Genomic DNA, 24,600 nt, shown 5'->3' on the forward strand with positions numbered 1-24,600 from the left:
GGTACCAGAGTATTGTTTTCCCTTTGTGAGAGTCTTACCACCCCGACTAAGCCGGAGACACCGCCGAGCAGGAGGATGATGATCAGCAGGGTCAGAGCAGAGAAGGGAGGTAGGCACAGCACCCTCAGGGCATCCCCTGTTGTTCGTAGAGTGTGCTCTGGGGCCTTTCTCTCTCCCTCTGCTCTGAGCTGCCTCTGTTTATCCCCTCAGCAGATTCAGTGGCAGAGTACTGACCAGGTGTTGATGCACGCGTGGCCAGCGCATGCAGCAAGGCCTGCCAAGTACGTGCCCTGCTGGCTAACAGCGGTTCCTGGATAGCAGCAACATCCTGCTCAATAACAACCCTCCTAGCTCCCCTCTCCAAGGTCGCATTCTCACAGCTGTGTGCAGCTTGTAATTTCCCACAGTGGCCCTACACAGACCATCACTGAAATCCATCACAGAGATGCTTCCTGAAAATGTGGACATTCCTTTTCTTGTATACCTCACTGAATATGTGGCTTTTTTTTTTTTTTTGTATTAACGACTAGTTTACACTCTGATTGATGCAGTTTAAATGAACTAGACTATTTCCTAGTGGAAGGGTTGTTATGCAAGTTACTTTCATATCTGGCATGAGCCAGATATTTTTGGAAGGGTATTCGTATCCTGGAAATATTTGCAAATTTAGAAGTATTGGACTTACAATGGAGACTACTTTCTGATTTTTTTTTTTGTGTCATGAGTTAAACACATTGGTTCCTATATAACAGCTTGAATGCTTTAGTCCATCTTCAGTGAATTTTGTGCATGCAAGTTTCCTTAATTTGCTACTTCTCATTATCAATGAAAAAAAATGTATTTTTTCTGGGATAATAAGAATCCATAATCATTATTATTAAATTAATAATTATCAGATTTACTGAATAACCTTTTATGTAATTGATGTGAGTTCATCAGTCAAATGTAATTTTGACTGGGTGGAATTAAAAGATGAGTGTTCTTCTTACCTCTTCATAAATGCTTCTGTTCTCATCTTCCCCCAAAATCTCAACATCATACTACCATACCTTTCAGCTTGTGCTAAGCACACAATTCAAGATCCAGAGTCAATATTTAACACTGTATTTAAGAAATTGTTTACCTTTCTGAGCCTTTTGGTTTTCAGATGTTTGAGACATATTCTGTACATATGAATGCAATTTACTCCTTGATGTGTGCATACTGTATACTTGAGATTAGGATTTAAATGTATTATTAGTAGTAGTATTGTTTATTATTATTCATTTAATTATTTATTTATTTTTAAAGGAGGTTTGCAGGCCGTTGCAGAACTGTTGCAAGTGGATTGTGACATGTATGGACTTACAAATGACCACTATAGTATTACATTAAGGAGATATGCTGGAATGGCTTTGACAAACTTGACTTTTGGAGATGTGGCAAATAAGGTAAAAAAAATACAATTTCAAACATAGAACACTTTCAGTTCATAGTTGTGTTTGACTTGTAGTTCTCAGAAAGATTATGAAAATCTCTGGGATAGGATATTGCATTTCGACTCGACACAGAAATTCTCCCAAAACTTTACCATTCCATCCTGTTTCTAACACAGAGCACAAACTGAATGTTATGCATAAAAGTATAGTATCACCTTTCATATTAGATTAAGTTACTTCTATTTTGTCCCTGAAAGTAAAGATTTTATCTATTGGCTTTATTTTTGTTTAAACAATATGCTAAATCTTTCCATAATGTACCAATGAATACGGATAATAGATTTTTCTGAGGATTTTGAACTAAACCTGTTAATTTAATCAAATTTTGTAAAGTTATAACTTATTTACTAATATTATTACTATCTGACAAATTTTTGCAAATCTCTTTATCCTGGATCCTCTTTCTTAAATGTTTGGAGCATGTCTGGCTCATAATGGGTGCTATTTTGAATGACTGGAGAAAATAGATTCCCTAATTTCTTCCAAGGACTTTATTTTCAAAAGATACAAAGTTTTAATAATGTCTTGTCCCAGAGTTTTCCAAGACATGGATCTTCAAATAACTTCATTCTGGCAAGACTTTTATCTTTCTACTCTAATGGAAGACACTTGAGAGTGAATGAAAATTCCATCCCAACAATCAGGAAGTCAAGCAAAAATGCCAGGAGGCCTGCATGGATGAACAAAAGAGCTCCTGACAAAACTCAGATATGAAAAGGAGGTATACAGAAGGTGGAAGCAGAGACAGTTAACCTGAGAGGAATATAGAGACACTGTCTGAGCTTGCAGAGATGTGGTTAGGAAAGCCAAAGGTGACCTGAAGTTGAATCTGGTGAGGCATGTAAAAGGCAACAAGGAGGGCTTCTATAAGTACATAGGTGACAAAAAGAAGACTAGGGAAAATGTGGGCCTGCTGCTGAAGGAGATGCGAACCTGGTGACGCAGATCATCATAGAGAAGCTGATGAAGTATGGTCTGGATGAGTAGACAGTGAGTTGGACTGAGAATGGCTGAACAGCCAGGCCTAGAGGGTGTTTATCAGTGTGTGATCAGTTGACGCTGGCTGGACACCAGGTGCCCACCAAAGCCGCTCTATCACTCCTCTCCTCAGATAGACAGAGGAGAGAAAATATAATGAAAGGCTCATGGGTTGGGATAAGGATGGGGAGAGATTAATCACCAATTACCGTCATGGGCAAAACAGACTCTACTTGGGGAAAAAAACCCAAATTATTACCAATCAAATCAGAGTAGGAAAATGATAAATAAAAAATTAAATCTTAAAAACACCTTCCCCCCATCTCTTCCTTCTTCCCAGGCTTAACTTTACTCCTTAATTCTCTACCTCCTCCCTCTGAGCTGCGCAGGGGGTTGGGGAATGGGCGTTGCAGTCAGTTCATCACACATTTCGGCTGCTCCATCCTCCTCAGAGAGAGGACTCCTCACATTCTTCCCCTGCTCCAGCGTGGGGTCCCTCTCACAGGAGACAGTCCTCCACAAACTTCTCCAGTATGTCCTTCCCATAGGCTGCAGTTCTTCACGAAATGTTCCAGCATGGGTCCCTTCCACAGGGTGCAGTCCTTCAGGAAAAGATTGCTGCAGCGTGGGTCCCCCACAGGGTCACAAGTCCTGCCAGCAAATCTGCTCCAGCGTGAGCCTCTCTCTCCACGGGTCCACAGGTCCTGCCAGAAGCCTGCTCCAGCACGGGCTTCCCACAGGGTCACAGCCTCCTTCAGGCATCCACCTGCTCTGGCATGAGGTCCTCCACAGGCTGCAGTGTGAATATCTGCTCCACTGTGGTCCTCCACGGGCTGTAAGGGGACAATCTGTGTCACCACGGTCTTCTCCACGGGCTGCAGGGGAATCTCTGCTCCGGCGCCTGGAGCATCTCCTCCCCCTCCTTTGTCTCTGACCTTGGTGTCTGCATAGTTTTTCCTCTCACATATTCTCACTTCTCTCTCCGGCTGCAGTTTTTCTTACGCAGTTTTTTTTTCCCTTTCTTAAATATGTTATCACAGAGGCACCACCACTGTCGCTGATTGGCTCAGCCTTGGCCAGCAGCGAGTCCATCTTGGAGCTGGCTGGCATTGGCTCTATTGCACATAGGGGAAGCTTCTAGCATCTTGTCACAGAAGCCACCTTTGTACTGCCCCCCACTACTAAAACCTTGCCACACAGTGGCACAAAGTTTAGTTGCAGGCCAGTAACTAGCAGTGTACTTCTGTTCTGCACTGGGCGGGGGGCTGGGACTGTTTAGCCTAGAAAAGAGAAGGCTCAGAGGGGCTCTCATCAATGTATATAAATACCTGAAGAAAGGATGCAAAGAAGACAGAGCCAGACTCTTTTCAGTGGTGCCCAGGGACAGGACAAGAGGCAATGGGCACAAACTGAAATACAGGAGGTTCCGTCTGAACATCAAGAAACACTTTTTCACTGTGAGGGTGACTGAGCACTGGAACAGGTTGCCCAGAGAGGTTGTGGAGACTCCCTCCTTGGAGTTATTTAAAAGCTATCTGGACATGGTCTTGGGCAACCGACTCCAGGTGGCCCTGCTTGAGCAGGGGGGTTGGACCAGATAACCTCTGGAGGTCCTTTCCAACCTCAACCATTCTGTGATTCTGCAGAAATAAAACCACATTTCATACTACTCACTTTTTGCTCCCAATTTTAAACAAAGTGAAACAAATCCCTCCTACAAATGAAGTGCTTCACAAAATATTGCCTCTTAAAATCATCTGAGTAGTAATTGCTGCAAGACTGCAGTTATTTGATTTATAGCACAAACTAAACTATTCAGTGATGTAAATGTACGTGTTATCCAGCTAATGAATAATGCATCTCTAACATACGTTTGTTTTTAAATAATTTTTAATTATGCTTTGTCACAAACATTTTCTAATGTAAGCTTTACTGTCAATTACTAGTATTCTTAAAAAGTAATTTGATCTTCAGAAGTCAGGAATGTTGTATTTTTGTCAGTTTTAAATTGTCATATTACTTTTCATATTATGTATATTTGAAAGAAAAATAATTATTTGAGACTCAATAGACAACAGGTAACAACACATTGCCAACTTACAGGTGTCTGGTTTCATATCTAGGACACAGTGATGAAGAAGGCTTCTAAACTATTAGTGTTCCAGATTTGGTCCTAGACTTGTTGTCAAAAGTACAAAATTTAGCACAATTTCAGCACTTATGTATTTTCCAGAATAGAAACTGATATTTATGCTTAACATTTTAATAATTTTAGATCAAATATCTGTTATTGGAAGCATTTTACTAAGCTTTTTTGAACTTCAGAAATGAATAGCTTAAACTATCAAAGAATTATGCACAATCAAGCCACCTAATGTGTCATTTAATACTCTATTTTCTTTTTTCTCCTGATTCCTAACAGGCTACATTATGTTCTATGAAGGACTGCATGAGAGCTCTCATAGCCCAGTTGAAGTCTGAAAGTGAAGACTTGCAGCAGGTACTTCCTTTTGAGATGAAATATTTCCTTGACTTGCACATTTCCATCGTCTTGCATCCCTTCAATTTCATTGAGGTGTATTAAAATGTTGTATTTCTGCTCCTCTTTCTTTCCACTCCTTTGGCCTCTCCAGGAGTTATTTTTATGCTTAAATTTGTATCTTCTTTCATTACATCAGCTGAATATGAGCCAGCAGTGTGCCCAGGTGACCAAGAAGGACAATGGCATCCTGGCTTGTATCAGAAATAGTGCAGCCACCAGGACTAGGGAAGTGACCATCCCTTTGTACTCAGCACTGGTGAGACCACAGCTCAAATACTGTGTTTGGTTTTGGGCCCCTCACTACAAGAAAGACATTGAGATGCTGGAGCATGTCCAAAGAACAACAAAGCTGGTGATGGGTCTACAGAACAAGGCCTATGAGGAGCAGCTGAGGGAACTAGGGTTGTTTAGTCTGGAGAAAAGGAGGCTGAGGGGAGACCTTACCCCTCTCTCCAATTACCTGAAAGGAGGTTGTAGCGAGGTGAGTGTTGGTCTCTTTTCTGTTGGTCTCTTTTATTTTTCATCCTTACTAGCAACAGGATGAGAGGAAACGACCTCAAGTTGCGTCAGGGGAGATTTAGATAGGATATTAGGAAAAATTTCTCCACTGAAAGGGTTATCAAGCATTGGAACAGGCTGCCCAGGGAAGTAGTTGAGTCACCATCCCTGGAGGTATATAAAAGACTTGTAGATGTGGCACTTAGGGACATGGTTTAGTGGTGGACTTGGCATCCTTAGGTTAAGAGTTGGACTTGATGATCTTAAAGGTCTTTTCCAACCTAAATGATTCTATAATTCTATGATTTCTAGTGCTCTGTTCATAGAGTGCTTTCTCTTTTTTTAATTAGACTATCTCTTTGAAATGTTCCCAGTCTGATTCTCTTTTTTTTTGTACTCACTTGTTGGCATCACGGAAACGTGGTGGGATGACTCATATGACTGGAGCGTCAACATGGAGGGGTATAGGCTTTTTAGAAAGGACAGTAAGGGGAGACGAGGAGGGGGTGTCACTCTCTACGTCAGCAACCAGCTGGAGCGCGTGGAGCTCCGCCTGGGGATGGAGGAGGAGCTGACAGAGAGCTTATGGGTCAAGATTAGAGGACAGGGACAGACAGGGGACGTTACGGTGGGGGTCTGTTACAGGCCGCCTGGCCAGGAGGACAGAGCAGATGAGGTGCTCAATACGCAGATAGGAGCAGCTTCGCAGTCACAAGCCCTGGTCCTCCTGGGGGACTTAACCACCCTGACATCTGTTGGAGAGACAACATGGCAGGGCACAGGCAGTCCAGGAGGTTTCTGGAATGCGTGGATGACAACTTCCTCCTGCAGGCGATAGAGGAGCCGACAAGGAGGGGTGCCATGCTCGATCTTGTGCTCACCAACAGGGAGGGACTGGTGGGGGATGTGAAACTAAAGGACAGCCTTGGCTGCAGCGACCACGACACGGTGGAGTTCAAGATCCACGGGGCAGCGAGGAAGCTACATGGCAAGCTCTCAGCCCTGGACTTCAGGAGGGCAGACTTCGTCCTCTTCAGGGACCTGATGGGCCAAGTGCCATGGGATGCGGCCCTGGAGGGAAGAGGGGCCAAGGAAAGTTGGTTGATATTCAAGGAGCAGCTCCTCCAAGCTCAGCAGCAATGCATCCTGATGAAGAACAAGTCGGGCAAAAAGGCCAGGAGGCCCATGTGGATGAGCAAGGAGCTCCTGGACCAACTGAAAGTAAAGAAGGAAGCCTATAGAGGGTGGAAGCGAGGACAGGTAACCTGGGAGGATTACAGAGAGGCTGTGCAAGTGGCCAGGGATCAGGTGAGGCAGGCTAAAGCCCTGATGGAATTGAATCTGGCCAGGGACATCAAAAGCAACAAGAAAGGCTTCTATAGTTATGTAGGGGACAAAAGGAGGTCCAGGAAGAATGTAGGCCCCCTCCAGAAGGAAACCGGTGTCCTGGTTACCCAGGACATGGAGAAGGCTGAGGTGTTTAATGACTTTTTTTGCCTCAGTCTTCACCGCTAAGGGCTCTTGTCACGCCACCCAAGCTGTGGAAGGTACAAGCAGGGACTAGGAGAATGGAGAACTGCCCACTGTACTGGAAGAGCAGGTTCGGGAACATCTGAGGAACCTGAACTTACATAAGTCTATGGGACCTGACGAGATGCATCCCAGAGTCCTGAGGGAACTGGCTGATATGGTTGCCAAGTCACTCTCCATAATATTTGGACGTCTGCTGGAAATACAACATAGCAGAGAGGAAACAGTCTAGGAGGTTCCTGGAGTGTGTGGAATATAACTTCCTGACACAGCTGGTGAGTGAGCCTACCAGGGAAGGTGCCATGCTTGACCTGCTGTTTACAAACAGAGAAGGGCTGGTGGGAGATGTGGTGGTCAGAGGACGTCTTGGGCTTAGCGACCAGGAAATGATAGAGTTCTCGATTTTTGGTGAAGGAGAGGGATCAGCAAAACCACTACCATGGACTTCCGGAGGGCAGACTTTGGCCTACTCAGGACACTGGTTGAGAGAGTCCCTTGGGAGACAGTCCTGAAGGGCAAAGGGGTCCAGGAAGGCTGGACATTCTTCAAGAAGGAACTCTTAAAGGTGCAGGAGCAGGCTGTCCCCATGTGCCATAAGACGAACCAACAGGGAAGACAACCGGCCTGTCTGAACAGGGAGCTTTTGCTGGGACTCAGGAAAAAAAGGAGAGTCTACTGCTCTTGGAAGAAGGTGCAGGCAACTCAAGAAGAGTATAGGGAGCTTGTTAGGTCATGTAGAGAGAAAATTAGAAAGGCAAAAACCCAGCTAGAACTCAATCTGGTCACTGTTGTTAAGGATAATGAGAAATGTTTCTACAAATACTTTAACAACAAAAGGAGAGCCAAGGAGAATCTCCATCCTTTATTGGATGCGGGGGTAGGGAACATTGTCACCAAGGATGAGGAAAAGGCTGAGGTACTTAATGCCTTCTTTGCCTCAGTCTTTAACAGTAAGGCCAGTTATCCCCAGGGTGTTCAGTCCCCTGAGCTGGAAGACGGGGACAGAGAGCAGAATGAAACCCCCACAATCCAGGAGGAAGCAGTTATCAACCTGCTACGCCACCTGGACACGCACAAGTCTATGGGGCCGGATGGGATCCACCCGAGAGGACTGAGGGAGCTGGCGGAGGAGCTTGCCAAGCCACTCTCCATCATTTATCAGCAGTCCTGGTTAACAGGGGAGGTCCCAGATGACTGGAGGCTTGCCAATGTGATGTCCATCTACAAGAAGGGCCGGAAAGAGGATCTGGGGAACTACAGGCCTGTCAGCCTGATCTCAGTACCAGGGAAGATTATGGAGTGGTTCATCTTGAATGCGCTCACCTGGCATGTGCAGGACAACCAGGGGATCAGGCCCAGCCAGCATGGATTCATGAAGGGCAGTTCATGCTTGATCAATCTGATCTCCTTCTATGACCAGGTGACCCACCTAGTGGATGACAGGAAGGCTGTGGATGTGATCTACCTGGGCTTTAGCAAAGCCTTTGATACCATCTCCCACAGCATTCTCCTAGAGAAGCTGGCGGCTCATGGCTTGGACAGGTGTACCTGGGTTAAAAAATGGCTGGATGGCTGAGCCCAGAGAGTTGTGGTGAATGGAGTTAAATCCAGTTGGTGGCCAGTCACAAGCGGTGTTCCCCAGGGCTCAGTGCTGGGGCCAGTTCTGTTTAATATCTTTCTCAATGATCTGGATGAGGGGATTGAGTGCTCCCTCAGTAAGTTTGCAGATGACACCAAACTGGGCAGGAGTGTCAATCTGCTCGAGGGTAGGAAGGCTCTGCAGAGGGATCTGGACAGGCTGGACTGACGGGCCAAGGTGAACTGTATGAGGATCAACAAGGTCAAGTGCCGGGTCCTGCACTTGGGTCACAACAACCCCATACAATGCTACAGGCTTGGGGAAGAGTGTCTGGAAAGCTGCCGGGTGGAAAGGGACCTGGGGTTGCTGGTAGACAGCTGGCTGAACATGAGCCAGCAGTGTGCCCAGGTGGCCAAGAAGGCCAACAGCATCCTGGCTTGCATCAGGAACAGTGTGGCCAGCAGGAACAGGGAGGTGATCATGCCCCTGTACTTGGCACTGGTGAGGCCACGCCTCAAATACTGTGTTCGCTTTTGCGCCCCTGAGTACAAGAAGGACGTTTTGTTGCTGGAGCAAGTCCAGAGAAGGGTAATGAAGCTGGTGAGGGGTCTGGAGAACAAGTCTTATGAGGAGCCGCTGAAGGAACTGAGATTGTTTAGTCTAGAGAAGAGGAGGCTGAGAGGAGTATTGCCATACATCCATGTATTGCAGATGTTCTGGAGCTTCACCCTTTTCCAGTGCAGTCTGGATCAGTCGATGGCAAATGGTAGGGCTGTGTTTCCACCCCTGGGGCAGTCGATTCCAGGATGCCCCTCCAACTGAAAGCAAACTGTAGCCTGCATTCTGCCTTCTTGCTGACGGGGCAATATGCTGCTTCCTCCTACTCCCTCCTAGGAGAAGCTTCTTCATCCCTTACTAAATGAGCTGACTTCCAAGATTTCTTCTTGCATATAGGGGCAACTGATACTAGGTTGGTTCTCTGGTTCAGCTGCAGTGCCTATTGCTGGGGTTGGAGTAGCTACGGTGCTTGTCACAAAGGTTGTAGTAGCCACAGTGCCTATGAGTCTGTGTTCCCTCTCTTTCCCTTGAAGGTGCTACATAATATTGAGCATTGTTTGGTAGATACTGGCCAGGGCCCAGCACAGTGTGGTAAGTTGTGCCTCTTTGGAATAGCCATGGCATTTTCCCTTCAAATATTCTATTACTTCATCAGGGTCCTGTAGTTGTTTGGGAGTGAAATTCCAAACCATTGGAGGTGAGACGTTCTCTAGATACCTGCCCATATTCTCCCACATGCCATACCACCCATGACCTTCCAGCCTCGGGGCAGATCTCTGGGTGGTATTCCTAATAAGTGTTTTTGTAATCCTAAAGAAGACCTGGGACACTTTCAGGAGTCATAGTAGTAAGAGCATGCTGGCTTGAACATTCTTAAAAACTGTTTGAACTAGCCTGAAGCAGAAAGGGGAGGTGAAAGAGTGGGGGAAATCATCTCCATACAGATACCTCATGGCCATTGATGTTATCATATCAGAAGTCAATATTGCATGGTACAGCAAAATGATAATAATCCTCATCATTCTCCCTGAGGTGATAAACAGCACCACAGGGAATACATAATACATATAAGAGTGTACATAACACAATCACATGACCAACTAAAGCAACATTGTGACCAGCGATTATTCAACTAATTTAATAAGTGTATATAACAAATTTTGTTTGAACTCACTCTAGTCAGACCTGTTGTTATCTCAACCCTTCGTGCCCCACATTGGGCGCCAAAAAGCACTGTTGTGGTTTAGCCCCACTTGGCAGCCAAAATACCACACAGCTGCTCACTCACTCCCCTGCCCCTCCTCCGTAGGATAAGGAGAATCGGGACAAAAAGAAAGGCAAAATTCATGAGTTGGAATAAAAACAGTTTAACAGAACAGCAGAGGAAGAGAAAACAGAGAGGGAAAACAATAACAGAATATACTAAGCCCGTGATTCACAGTACAATAGCTCACAGTGGATCCTGACATCCAGCCCACTCAGCCCAAGTAGCAAAAAATACCCTTGGTGCCATCCCTACTTTATATACTGAGGATGATGTCATATGGTATCGAATATCCCTTTGGCAAATTTGTGTAAGCTATCTCAGTTGTTGGCTAATTGGTAAGCTGTCTCAGCTGTGTCCCCTCCCAGCTTCCTGTGAACATTATCTCTATCCTTGCTGGAATGAGGACAATAGATAATGTAAACAAATCAGAACAGCTTTTGGAAAGGAAAATCCTGGTTTTGTTGCAGTTTGAGTGAATCATCAGAAAACAGATAAAAGAACAATTTTAAGTAAAATTGACTTTCTGTCTGAAGACACTATTGACAAAAAGAATTTCCCCACTAGTTGAGAAACTAAGTAATTATGGTTGAGAAAATAGTTAAAATTATAATAAAAGATACTAGGTACAGTGTCTGATTTGTTATTAGGACAATTATTAAGTATATTTAGTACTCTTGAAAAGGAAGTCAACTACAGGTTGCCAGTGTTATATAATTATTTAGATTTATCAAGATTAAAGAGGACTGTGAGGAAGTCCAGAAGTGAATAAAACTTTTAAAAATAAGTAGCACAGGCAATTCATTATTTAAATGGCAATTACTGTATGTTGGAACAGTAAATGCAACTATTCATATGCATTACTACTTTTCTGAATGGTTGCAGTTCATTTAAAACAAGAGCTTAAAATCACTGTAGTGACAAGTTAACAAAAGCATCTGCTCAATATGCAGCAAGTGTTTAAAAAAATCAAAGAATAATTTTCAATAGATGGATTTTTTTTTATTTCTAATGAAATAATTATAAAAATGCAGAAAATATTTGAGATAGATAAAATAAGTGATTTTAAACATTGAAAGATGTTTATATTGACTATTATAAGTGCTGAAAAATAGACTGGTTTAGTCATAAACAAATGAGGACATGAGAGAGGTAAAACAACATAAGGAATTATGTAACACAGGTAAATTGTGCCAGTTACTCATTTTTATAATTGAAATTAAAACCAACAAATTCAAATTAACCATTAAATGTCAAGATCAATAGTTCAGTAATATTTTTAAAAAGCTTTGTTAGGGAGGGCTGAATCTGGTGTCCTAATAGAGACGAGGCTGTTGGCAGCTCCATTGCCTCCAGATTCAACCAGTAGTGAGGCTGAAAATGTATCCCCAGTAGACACACACACACACACAGAGGACACGTATACACCACATACATACATAGGTATATGACTGGCCACAAAGACCACAGAAAGACATGCAGAGCACTCACACAAGCACAGCAACAGCCTTATCCTGCTCCCCTCTCTGGTTGAGCAGGATGGAGATACATACTGAGAGAATATATATGCATATGTGCAAGGTGGATCCCTCCAGCAGCTGGGCTCAGACACTCAGTCTGCCCAATAGCTGGCTCCTGGATCGCAGTCTCCCCAGTTGCTGGCACCTGGACATAGGAGCCCCTGGGACGACAGCTCCACTCCAGTTGCTGGTATAGACCGTCTCTCACACACATGCACACGCACACACACACACACACAGAGCTGGGCAAGACTTTCCAGGTCCCAACAGCTGATCCCCCTGTGCTTTCACCCCTAGAGACACACAGGCAACCTCACATCCAGAGCTGGCCCTTAGAGACTCACTCATCCCCTTGCTCCTCTAGGCCACTTCACCTATTTACCAGCTAGTCCAACTTGATTTTTGCTAGTGCTCAGATGCTCACCTGTGCTTACTCCTGTTACTGTCACCATAGACACATGGGCCACCGTGACCATCACCCAGGTAGTTAGAAAGTTAGAGTTAGAAAGGAATTTATTAAGAAGATAGGACACACACAGGAAGAAGAAGATGGCATCAGATAGATGAAGAGCAGGGTGTGGCCAAACAAGCATACCAACCAGCCCCTCTTATTTCATAATTTCTCTATTTTCCCATGCTTGTTTCTCCCCAAATCACCTAGATCTCTCCCTTTCCCCTCCATTGGTTCCTCCATTAAACATCCCATCACAAAAAATCATAGAAGGATAGAATGGTTAGGGTTGGAAGGAACCTTCAAAGGTCATCTAGTCCAACCCCCCCCGCAAGGAGCAGGGACATCCCTGACTAGATCAGGTTGCTCAGAGCCTCATCCAACCTGGTCTTGAACATTTCCAGGGATGGGGCTTCCACCACCTCTCTGGGCAATCTGGGCCAGTGTTCTACAACCCTCACTGTAAAAAATTTTTTCCTAATATCTAATCTAAATCTACCCCCCTCTATTTTAAAACCATTACCCCTAGTCCTGTCACAACAGGCCCTACTGAACAGTCTCTCCTCATCTTTCGATCATCTGAGGTCCATGGGTCCTGATGAGATCCATCCGCAGGTCCTGAGGGAACTGGCGGATGAAGTTGCCAAGCCACTGACTATCGTATTTGAGAAGTCGTGGCGGTCTGGTGAGGTCCCCGATGACTGGAAGAAAGGGAACATAACCCCAATTTTTAAAAAGGGGAATAAGGAAGACCCAGGTAACTACAGGCCGGTCAGCCTCACCTCTGTGCCTGGCAAGGTCATGGAGCAGATTCTCCTGGAAACCATGCTAAGGTACATGGAGAGCAAGGAGGTGGTTGGTGACAGCCAACAGGGCTTCACGAAGGGCAGATCGTGCCTGAACAATTTGGTGGCCTTCTATTATGGGGTAACAGCATCGGTGGACAAGGGAGGGGCAACAGATATCATCTACCTGGACTTGTGCAAGGCATTTGACACTGTCCCGCACGACATCCTTCTCTCTAAACTAGAGAGGCATGGGTTCGATGGATGGACCACTCGGTGGATAAGGAGTTGGCTGGATGGCCGCACTCAGAGAGTGGTGGTCAACGGCTCAATGTCCAAGTGGAGACCGGTCACGAGTGGCGTCCCTCAGGGGTCCGTGTTGGGCCCGGCCCTGTTCAACATCTTTGTTGGCGACATGGACAGTGGGATAGAGTGCACCCTCAGCAAGTTCGCCGATGACACCAAGCTGTGTGGTGCTGTCGACTCGCTGGAAGGGAGGGATGCCATCCAGAGGGACCTGGACAGGCTGGAGAGGTGGGCCCGTGCCAACCTCATGAAGTTCAACCAGGCCAAGTGCAAGGTCCTGCATCTGGGTCGTGGCAATCCCAAGCACAAACACAGGCTGGGCAGGGATTGGATCGAGAGCAGCCCTGAGGAGAAGGACTTGGGAGTGTTGGTAGACGAGAGGTTCAACATGAGTGGGCAATGCGCCCTTGCGGCCCAGAAGGCCAACCGCATCCTGGGCTGCATCAAGAGGAGCGTGGCCAGCAGGTCGAGGGAGGTGATTCTGCCCCTCTACTCTGCCCTGGTGAGACCCCACCTGGAGTACTGCGTCCAGTTCTGGAGTCCCCAACACAAGAAGGACATGGACCAGTTGGAAAGGGTCCAGAGGAGGGCCACAAAGATGATAAAAGGGCTGGAGCACCTCTCCTATGAGGACAGGCTGAGAGAGTTGGGGCTGTTCAGCCTGGAGAAGAGGAGGCTCCGGGGAGACCTGATAGCGGTCTTCCAATACCTCAAGGGGGCCTACAGGAAAGATGGGGAGAAGCTGTTCAGTAGGGCCTGTTGTGATAGAACAAGGGGTAATGGGTTTAAATTAGAAGGAGGTAGGTTTAGATTAGATATTAGAAAAAAAATTTTTTACAATGAGAGTTGTAGAGCACTGGAACAGGTTGCCCAGAAAGGTGGTGGATGCCCCATCCCTGGAATCGTTCAAGGCCAGGCTGGATGAGGCTCTGAGCAACCTGATCTAGTCAGGGATGTCCCTACTTCTTGCAGGGGGGTTGGACTAGATGACCGTTGAAGGTCCCTTCCAACTCTAACTATTCTATGATTCTATGATGGGGTGACGGCATCGGTGGACAAGGGACGAGCAACAGACATCATCTACCTGGACTTGTGCAAAGCTTTTGACACTGCCCCGCACGACATCCTTCTCTCTAAACTGGAGAGACATGGGTTTGATGGACGGACCACTCGGTGGATAAGAGGGTGGCTGGATGGCCGCACTCAGAGAGTGGTGGTCAACGGCTCAATGTCCATGTGGACACCGATCACGAGTGGCATCCCTCATGGGTCCGTGCTGGGCCCAGCCCTGTTCAACATCTTTGTCGGCGACATGGACAGTGGGATAGAGTGCACCCTCAGCAAGTTCGCCGACGACACCAAGTTGTGTGGTGCCGTCGACACGCTGGAAGGGAGGGATGCCATCCAGAGGGACCTTGACAGGCTGGAGAGGTGGGCCCGTGCCAACCTCATGAAGTTCAACCAGGCCAAGTGCAAGGTCCTGCACCTGGGTCATGGCAATCCCAGGCACAAATACAGGCTGGGTGGGGAATGGATTGAGAGCAGCCCTGAGGAGAAGGACTTGGGAGTGCTGGTGGATGAGAAGCTCAACATGAGCAGGCAATGCGCCCTTGCGGCCCAGAAGGCCAACTGCATCCTGGGTTGCATCAAGAGAAGCGTGGCCAGCAGGTCGAGGGAGGTGATTCTCCCCCTCTACTCTGCCCTGGTGAGACCCCACCTGGAGTGCTGTGTCCATTTCTGGAGCCCCCAGCACAAGAAGGACATGGACCAGTTGGAGAAGGTCCAGAGGAGGGCCACAAAGATGATAAAAGGGCTGGAGCACCTCTCTTATGAGGACAGGCTGAGAGAGTTGGGGCTGTTCAGCCTGGAGAAGAGGAGGCTCCGGGGAGACCTGATAGTGGTCTTCCAGTACCTCAGGGAACCTACTTTCAAATCTTTATTTTATACACAAAAGCCAGTACCTTTGATCAAACTTCATATTGACATAGGACAGTCCAGCTGGCAATAGAGTTAAAGTGAATTTCAGCAAAAAAGCTAGTTGAGCAGCTGACCATTGCCACTGTTAATGAATTCTATAGTGCTTAGAAAACCAGGAGGGAATGCTGATAACCTAATAAAGGTGTAGCTATTTCAAGATACATTGTTTTTCTTTCATGTTTTGCAGGTCATTGCAAGTGTTTTGAGGAACTTGTCCTGGCGAGCAGATGTAAACAGTAAAAAGATCCTACGTGAAGTTGAAAGTGTGAAAGCATTGATGGAATGTGCTTTAGAAGTTAAGAAGGTATAATATATAAATGATTATGAGATGAATTTTGGAGAGATTGCATTAATTTTACACAAAATACAAATATTGTTATCCTTTTTTAAACATAAGCAGTCAAATATTTGCAGTGTTTCGGGTACTTTCCTTTGAAGAAGAGAATTGCTTTGAGTTTTCTAAGCAGCAGATGACAATGTAGCAATGACATCTGAAGACTACTAGTGTTTTTGTAGTTTTATTTACAAAGATTGATAGCTTTCACTCTTCAGTTTAATCAGCTGTGCTATTCTAATAGCCTTTTTTGTAATTTTTGAGTTTTAATAAAATCATCTTCTGATTTTATGAATTTGTCATTCTGGAGATGTCTACTTGATATCCCAACAACATTGTATTCTATCCCAGTGTCCTCTGTCAGATAATCTACAAACTTTTTACTTTTATGGCAGCTGACAAGTATTGTGGTCCATAGTTCTGAAACTTTCTGGCAAGCAATAGCAAGTCCATAGATGAGGGAAGGAGAGAGAAGCAAACAGAAGTAGTTATGTGTGCACTGCTGCTTGCCTCTAGTTTATCAGCACAGAAAGCAGAGCCTGAAACATACTTAATTCTCATTTGTGAAGAAAAGCTAGAGAAAGTGGTATATGCAGAAAAACAGAAAGCAAAACATTGGTCATCAACATACAACACAGTAGAGATTTCATGCCAATCAAAAATCAAATTCCGCAGTGAACTGGAAAGAAGTGAAATTCTATGGTCAATAAATTCTGTTATTTGCAAATCTGGATTAGAATAAGTGAGGCAGTTTGTGTCTGAGCTGTATTTTTAGACTGTGTGCAGGTTCAGCAGGAATTATTTCTTTAGGTTATTCTTGGTTCATTTTTTCAAAGCTGTCTTTGCATCCATGAGCACTAGAAAAACAAGTTTGTCATTACCTCCTTGAAGCTAATTTACATACTTCTGAGAGCTTATGATGAATAGCTGAAAACCCTCTAATTCTGTCATTATATTATTCTCCTAGGAATCCACCCTAAAAAGTATTTTGAGTGCCTTATGGAATTTGTCAGCACACTGTACTGAGAACAAAGGTGATATATGTGCTGTTGATGGTGCTCTTGCATTTCTAGTTGGTACACTGACATACTGGAGCCAAACAAACACTTTAGCCATCATAGAAAGTGGAGGAGGAATATTAAGAAATGTTTCTAGCTTAATTGCTACTAATGAGGACCACAGGTGAATATACTTTCTATTTTTCTGAGAATCAGTAGTGGTACCAAAGTTATATTTAATAGTTTGTATGACCAAGTCTTAATATGAATGCATGTTTTAATTGTAGTAATTAAGCATTCACTTTTTAATGGATTTAATAAGACAAGTATTTAATTTAGATAACAGGAATATGCAAAAGGATTAATATATCTGCTGCTTGTTAAATGATGAATTTTACTAAAAGCTTTCCCTGGAAAGAGAGAGGAAATTCATAAGTTATTATCAGCCTTAGGAAACCATCTAGAAAGGTTTATATGGAGAGGATAGTGTGGGAGCAAACTGTTGATATTTTTATAGGATTTTATTAACATTCAGATGAAAATTTAAGGAAAAAGTAAGATAAATTTGCACTGAAGAATTCATAAGTATACTTACTATGAATTAAACTTGCCTATAGCATAATAGGTTTTTGTTTTGCTTTGTCTGTCTCATCCTTTTGAAATATCACTTATTTATTTTTGTTTTCAATCACTCAACATCAGGCAAATCTTGCGAGAGAACAGCTGCTTACAAACCTTGTTACAGCATTTGAAGTCACATAGTTTGACAATAGTCAGTAATGCATGTGGGACCCTGTGGAATCTTTCCGCACGAAATGCAAAAGATCAGGAGGCACTGTGGGACATGGGAGCAGTGAGCATGCTCAAAAATCTCATCCACTCAAAACACAAAATGATAGCAATGGGCAGTGCTGCGGCTCTAAGAAACCTGATGGCAAACAGGCCAGCAAAATACAAGGATGCCAACATTATGTCTCCAGGATCAAGCTTACCCTCTCTTCATGTTAGAAAACAAAAGGCATTGGAAGCAGAATTAGATGCTCAGCATTTATCAGAGACTTTTGACAACATAGATAATTTAAGCCCAAAAGCATCTCACCATAATAAGCAGAGACATAAGCAAAATATATACAATGAATATGTTTTGGATTCCAGTCAACACAATGATGGGATTTGCAGATCAGAGAGTTTTAATACTGATCATATGACTGTACTTTCACCATATTTAAATGTTATGGTATTGCCTGGCTCCTCTTTCTCTAGTAGAGGAAATGTAAAAAACTCTCGATCTGAGAAAGACAGAAGTCTCGATAGGGATGAAGCAGTAGGTTTAAATAGCTATCATCCAGCTACACAGAATAATGGGAACTCCTCTAAGAGAATAGGAATGCAGATTACTGCTGCAGCTCAGATTGACAAAGTTATGGAAGAAGTAACAAGCATGCATATTCTACAAGACGACAAAAATTCTTGTTCCACTTCTGAAATGCACTGTTTAACAGAAGATAGAAATGACCCAAGAAGAACAGCTCCTGCCCATACTCACTCAAATACATACTTTCCTAAATCTGAGAATTCAAACAGGACACATCCTATGCTTTATACAAAAATGGAATACAAGAGAGCTTCAAATGATAGTTTAAATAGTGTCAGTAGTAGTGACGGCTATGGTAAAAGAGGCCAAATGAAATCTTCCATTGACTCTTACTCAGAAGAAGATGAAAGTAAATTTTGTAGTTATGGTCATTACCCAGCTGACTTGGCGCATAAGATACATAGTGCAAATCATATGGATGACAATGATGAAGAGCTAGACACTCCTATTAATTATAGTCTTAAATATTCAGATGAACAGTTAAATTCTGGAAGGCAAAGTCCCTGTCAAAATGAAAGATGGGCAAGGCCTAAGCATATAGTAGATGATGAAATAAAACAAAATGAACAAAGGCAGTTAAGGAGCCAAAATGCAACTTATTCCATGTACACTGAAAATGGAGATGATAAGCGCATGAAATATCAGTCACCTTTTGGACAGCAAGAGTGTGTTTCTTCTTTTCAATCAAGAGGATCCAATGGTTCAGAGCAGAGCAGAGTAGGCTCACCTCTTGGAATGAATCAGAAAGTAAACCAATCCTTGTGCCAGGTTGATAATTATGATAATGATAAGCCAACCAACTATAGAGAACACTACTCTGAGGAGGAACAACACAAAGAAGACGACAACAGACCAACCAATTATAGCATAAAGTACAATGAAGAGGAACATCATGTTGATCGGCCTATTGATTATAGTCTAAAATATTCAACAGAAGTTCCTCCCTCTTCTCAGAAGCCATCTTTTACTTTTTCAAACAGTTCAACAGTGCAAAGCATTAAAACTGATCATATTTCCTCAAGCTGTGGGAACATATCAACCCCTTCAGGTAGCTCAGAGAGACAGAATCAGCTTCACCCAAGTTCTGCACAGAGTAGAAGCAATCATGCTCAAAAGATTGCCTCCTGTAAGACTCCCTCTATTAATCAGGAAACTATACAAACTTACTGTGTAGAAGATACACCAATATGTTTTTCAAGGTGTAGCTCTTTGTCATCTTTATCGTCAGCTGAAGATGAAATAGGACATGATCAATCCACATATGTGACAGATGCTAATAACACATTACAGATAGTCAAACTAAAGGAAAACAATGGGATTTTGTCTACAGAAGGTGCAGTAAATGAAGTTGCATCAGCATCTCAGCACATCAGAACAAAATCTAGCAGACTTCAGGTTCCTAGTTTATCTCTTTCTGACTCTTCTAGACATAAAGCTGTTGAATTTTCTTCAGGTGCCAAATCTCCCTCAAAGAGTGGTGCACACACTCCTAAAAGTCCACCAGAACATTATGTGCAGGAGACTCCACTCATGTTTAGCAGATGTACTTCTGTAAGTTCCCTGGACAGTTTCGAAAGCCATTCAATTGCTAGTTCATTTCAAAGTGAGCCTTGCAGTGGAATGCTAAGTGGTATTATAAGTCCCAGTGATCTTCCAGACAGCCCTGGACAAACAATGCCTCCAAGCAGAAGTAAAACTCCACCCCCTGCTCAAGGAGCTCAGGTAAAGAGAGAAGTAGCTAAAAGCAAAGTACCTAATGCAGAAAAGAGAGAGTCTGGTCCTAGACAGGTAGCTATAAATGAAGCTGTTCAAAGAGTTCAGGTATTGCCAGATGCTGATACATTATTACATTTTGCCACAGAAAGCACACCAGATGGATTTTCTTGCTCTTCTAGCCTAAGTGGTCTGAGTCTTGATGAACCATTTATACAGAAAGATGTAGAGTTAAGAATAATGCCTCCTGTACATGAAAATGAACATGGAAATGAAGCAGAACCTGAACAGACAGATGATACAAAGGATAACCAAGAGAAGAAAGCAGAGAAGCCTACTGATGTAGAAAAAGTAATTATGGATGATTCTGATGATGATGATACTGAAATATTGGAAGAATGTATTATTTCTGCAATGCCAACAAAATCTTCACATAAAGCCAAAAAGCCTTCTCGAGCATCTGCTTCAAAAATACCTCCTCCGGTAACCAGAAAGCCAAGCCAACTGCCAGTTTACAAACTTTTGCATTCACAAACTGAATTGCAATCCCAAAAACATGTGAATTTTACACCTGGAGATGATATGCCACAGGTATATTTTGTTGAGGATGCACCAATAAATTTTTCAATAGCTACATCTTCGAGTGACATCGCAATAGAATCACTACCAAATGAGTTGACCAATGTAGAGAATGCAGACACAAGGGCAGAGTCAGGGGAGTTTGAAAAGAGAGACATAATTCCTGCAGAAGGTATAAGTACAGATGACTCTCAGAAAGCAAAAAGCTCAACTAGGACTGCCCCAGGACTGGATGATGACAAAACAGGAGAGAGTGATATTCTGGCTGAATGTATCAACTCAGCAATGCCAAAAGGAAAAAGTCACAAACCTTTCAGAGTGAAGATAATGGATCAAATTCAACAAGCATCTTTATCTGTAAGTAACAAAAATCAGTCAGAACGTGATAAAAAGAAGCCAACATCACCAGTGAAGCTCATTCCCCAAAATAATGAATATAGAGCATGTGTAAGAAAAAACACAGAGCCTAAAAGCTATATTAATACTGAAAGAAACTATTCCGAGAACAGAGACACAAACAAACAGAATCTTAAAAATAATTCAAGATATTTTAATGACAAGCTTCCAAATGAAGAGCATGTAAAAGGAAGTTTTGCATTTGATTCCCCTCATCATTACACACCTATTGAAGGAACTCCTTATTGTTTTTCATTGAATGATTCTCTAAGTTCTTTAGATTTTGATGATGATGTTGACCTTTCAAGGGAGAAGGCAGAATTGCTGAAAGGAAAAGCAAAGGAAACAGAAACTGAAGACTACATTAAGACAGAACAGTCTTCAACTCAGCAACCAAGTAATAGGACACAAGTTTGTAAAAAATATCCAACAGGCAGAAGCCAACCTAAAACTCTCTCTGAGTCAACTAAAGATATTCCAGTCAGAGGAGCAGCTACAGATGAGAAAATGCAGAATTTTGCTATTGAAAACACACCTGTATGTTTTTCTCGCAATTCATCTCTTAGTTCCCTCGGTGATATTGATCAAGAAAACAACAACAAAGAAAGTGAACCTACAAAACAAACTGAGGCTCCTGATTCACAGATAGAATCAAATAAACCACAGACTTCTGGTTATGCACCTAAATCATTTCATGTTGAAGATACTCCTGTTTGTTTCTCTAGAAACAGCTCTCTCAGTTCTCTTAGCATTGACTCAGAAGATGATTTGTTGCAGGAATGCATTAGTTCTGCTATGCCTAAAAAGAAAAAACCCTCAAAAGCAAAGAGTGAAAGTGAAAAAAAAAATTCCAAAAGTATGGGTGATATATTGGCAGAAGATTTAACACTGAATTTGAGAGAGGTACAAAGGCCGGATTCAGAACATGGTTTCTCACTCGATTCAGAGAACTTTGATTGGAAAGCTATACAGGAAGGTGCAAATTCTATAGTTAGTAGCTTGCATCAAGCTGCAGCTGTTGCATCACTGTCTAGACAAGCTTCATCAGACTCTGACTCCATCCTTTCATTAAAATCTTGTATTTCTCTAGGGTCACCATTTCATCTTACTCCAGACCAAGAAGAAAAGTCTTTTACTAGTAATAAAGGTCCAAGAATTCTTAAACCAGGGGGGAAGAGTACATTGGAGTCTAAAAAAGTAGAATCTGAAAATAAGGGAATCAAAGGAGGAAAAAAAGTACATAAAAGTATAATTACAGGAAAAGCTTGTACCACTTCAGAAGTTTCAAGCCAGTTAAAGCAACCACAGCAAATAAGTATGACTTCAATTTCACGTGGTAGGACAATGATTCCAGGAGTTCAAAATAGTTCCTCAAGTACTAGTCCTGTTTCCAAAGAAGGCCCCCCACTAAAAAATACGAACTCCAAGAGTCCCAGTGAAGGCCAAAGTTCTGTTAGTTCTCCAAGAGGAGCCAAGTCATCAGTGAAATGTGAGTCAACTCCTGTAACTAGACAATCATCTCAACAGAGTGGATCAAGTAAAAGACCTTCTAGATCAGGATCTATAGACTCCACTCCTTCTAGACCTCAACAGCAGCCATTAAGCAGGCCTCTGCAATCTCCAGGCCGAAATTCAATTTCCCCAGGAAGAAATGGTATAAGTCCTCCCAACAAACTGTCTTGGTTGCCAAGGACATCATCTCCTAGTACAGCTTCAACTAAATCTTCAAGTTCAGTAAGAATGTTATATACAGCACCAGGCAGGCAGATGAGCCAGCAAAACCTTACAAAGCAAACTGCCTTACCTAAGAGTACCAGTGGCATTCCCAGAAGTGAGTCTGCTTCAAAAGGCTTAAACCAAGTTCTCAATAGTAGTGGATCAAACAAAAAGGCTGAACTATCCAGAATGTCATCCACAAAATCTAGCAGAAGTGAATCTGACAGATCTGAAAGACCTGTTCTGGTTCGTCAGTCAACTTTTATTAAAGAAGCTTCAAGTCCAACTCTAAGACAGAAATTAGAAGAGTCTGCTTCATTTGAATCTCTGTCTCCTTACAGGCCAGACTCTCCCACTAGGTCCCAAATACAGACTCCAGTTTTAAGTCCATCTCTTCCTGATATGTCTTTATCCACTCATTTAACTGCCCAGACTAGTGGCTGGCAAAATTTAACCCCTAATCCGAGTCCTTCTGTAGAATATGATGGGAGACCAGCAAAACATCATGGCATAGCTCGTTCTCATTCTGAGAGTCCATCTAGATTGCCAATCAATAGATCAGGAACATTGAAGCGTGAACATAGTAAGCATTCATCATCGCTTCCTCGTGTAAGCACTTGGCGAAGAACTGGAAGTTCTTCCTCAATTCTGTCAGCTTCTTCAGAATCCAGTGAAAAGGCAAAAAGTGAAGATGAAAAGCAACATGGAAATTCTGTTTCCAGACACAAACAAAGTAAAGAAAGTCAAGCACCAGAAAAAGGTACTTGGAGAAAAATAAAAGAAAATGAAATTCCTCAAATAATGAATGATTCTCAGTATCCTTCCTCAGGTGCAACAAATGACTCTGATTCCAAACCTCTAATTTATCAGATGGCACCAGCTGTCTCTAAGACAGAGGATGTGTGGGTGAGGATAGAGGACTGCCCTATTAATAATCCTATATCTGGAAAATCCCCAACTGGAAATACTCCCCCTGTTATTGACAGTGTTTCAGAGGAAGGGAGTGCGAATGATAAAGATTCTAAAGAGGTAAATGAAAAACAAAATCCAGGGAATGGAAATGTTCATATCATTGGTTTAGAAAATTGTCCAAACTCTTTCTTTCAGATAGACAGTTCAGACAAGAAAGGAACAAAAGCAAAACCTGTACAGAATAATCCTGCTCCTACACCAGAAAATAATGTAAGTACTGTTAGTGAGCGTACACCATTCAGTTCCAGTAGCTCAAGCAAACATAACTCCCCTAGTGGTACTGTTGCAGCAAGAGTGACTCCTTTCAACTACAGTCCAAGTCTCAGAAAGACTAGTGAGGACAACAGTTCTGCTTGGCCATCACAAATACCAATGCCAATAAATAACAGCACAAAGAAACGTGACTCAAAGACTGAAATTACAGACTCCAGCGGAACTCAGAGTCCTAAACGTCATTCCGGCTCTTACCTGGTGACTTCTGTTTAAATACATTAAAAAATAAATGCAATTGATGTATTACATACAGTAACTATTTAGAAATTTTGTTTCAAACAAAACTTTAAAAGACTGGGTGTTGGTTTTATTTGTTGTTTTTATCTTTTGTAAATAGGTTTGATTCTTGTTAGAGGGTCCTTGTTCTGGAAGCCATATTTGATGGTATACTTTGTCTTCACTGGTAATATTTTTGAGAAATGCCTAATTGACAACTTGGAATAAAACTGCTCATGCAATTATATTTGTACAGTATGTTTATCATATTTGATTAGCATCCCATCCCATAATCCCTTAAACATTGCTTATCTGGAAATCATGATCATTAGAGATAAAGATTTGTCGTAGTTCAGCCCCGACGGGGACCAGACTACGCAGTCTCTCTCTCACTCCCCCCACTCTCCGAGAGAATAGGAGGAGATGTGGCAAACAAAAGAAAACCAGAAGAAAAAAAAAAAACAAACAAACACATGGGTTGAAATTGAACAAAAAGTAAATTTAACAGTAATGACAGAAGAAAAAAAAACAGTGATGGAACACAAATACAGTACAATAGCTC

At 42.9% G+C, this 24,600-nt stretch overlaps 1 protein-coding gene across 1 annotated transcript in view; it reads left to right on the top strand.

Annotated features, from left to right (window-relative positions):
* LOC147596587 (adenomatous polyposis coli protein-like) overlaps positions 1 to 24,035 on the top strand; it is a 139,920-nt gene extending 115,885 nt beyond the window's left edge. Inside the window, exons 12-16 of the mRNA XM_086769680.1 lie at positions 1,291 to 1,430; positions 4,879 to 4,956; positions 15,654 to 15,770; positions 16,768 to 16,982; positions 17,501 to 24,035. Of these exons, the coding sequence (XP_086625806.1) occupies positions 1,291 to 1,430; positions 4,879 to 4,956; positions 15,654 to 15,770; positions 16,768 to 16,982; positions 17,501 to 24,035 (7,085 nt within the window). The remainder of the gene's footprint in view (positions 1 to 1,290; positions 1,431 to 4,878; positions 4,957 to 15,653; positions 15,771 to 16,767; positions 16,983 to 17,500) is intronic.
* The last annotated feature ends 565 nt before the right edge of the window (positions 24,036 to 24,600 follow it).

This window comes from Chlamydotis macqueenii, chromosome W (assembly GCF_036417535.1).
Source record: "Chlamydotis macqueenii isolate bChlMac1 chromosome W, bChlMac1.mat, whole genome shotgun sequence".
In the NCBI taxonomy this organism is placed as follows: domain Eukaryota; kingdom Metazoa; phylum Chordata; class Aves; order Otidiformes; family Otididae; genus Chlamydotis; species Chlamydotis macqueenii.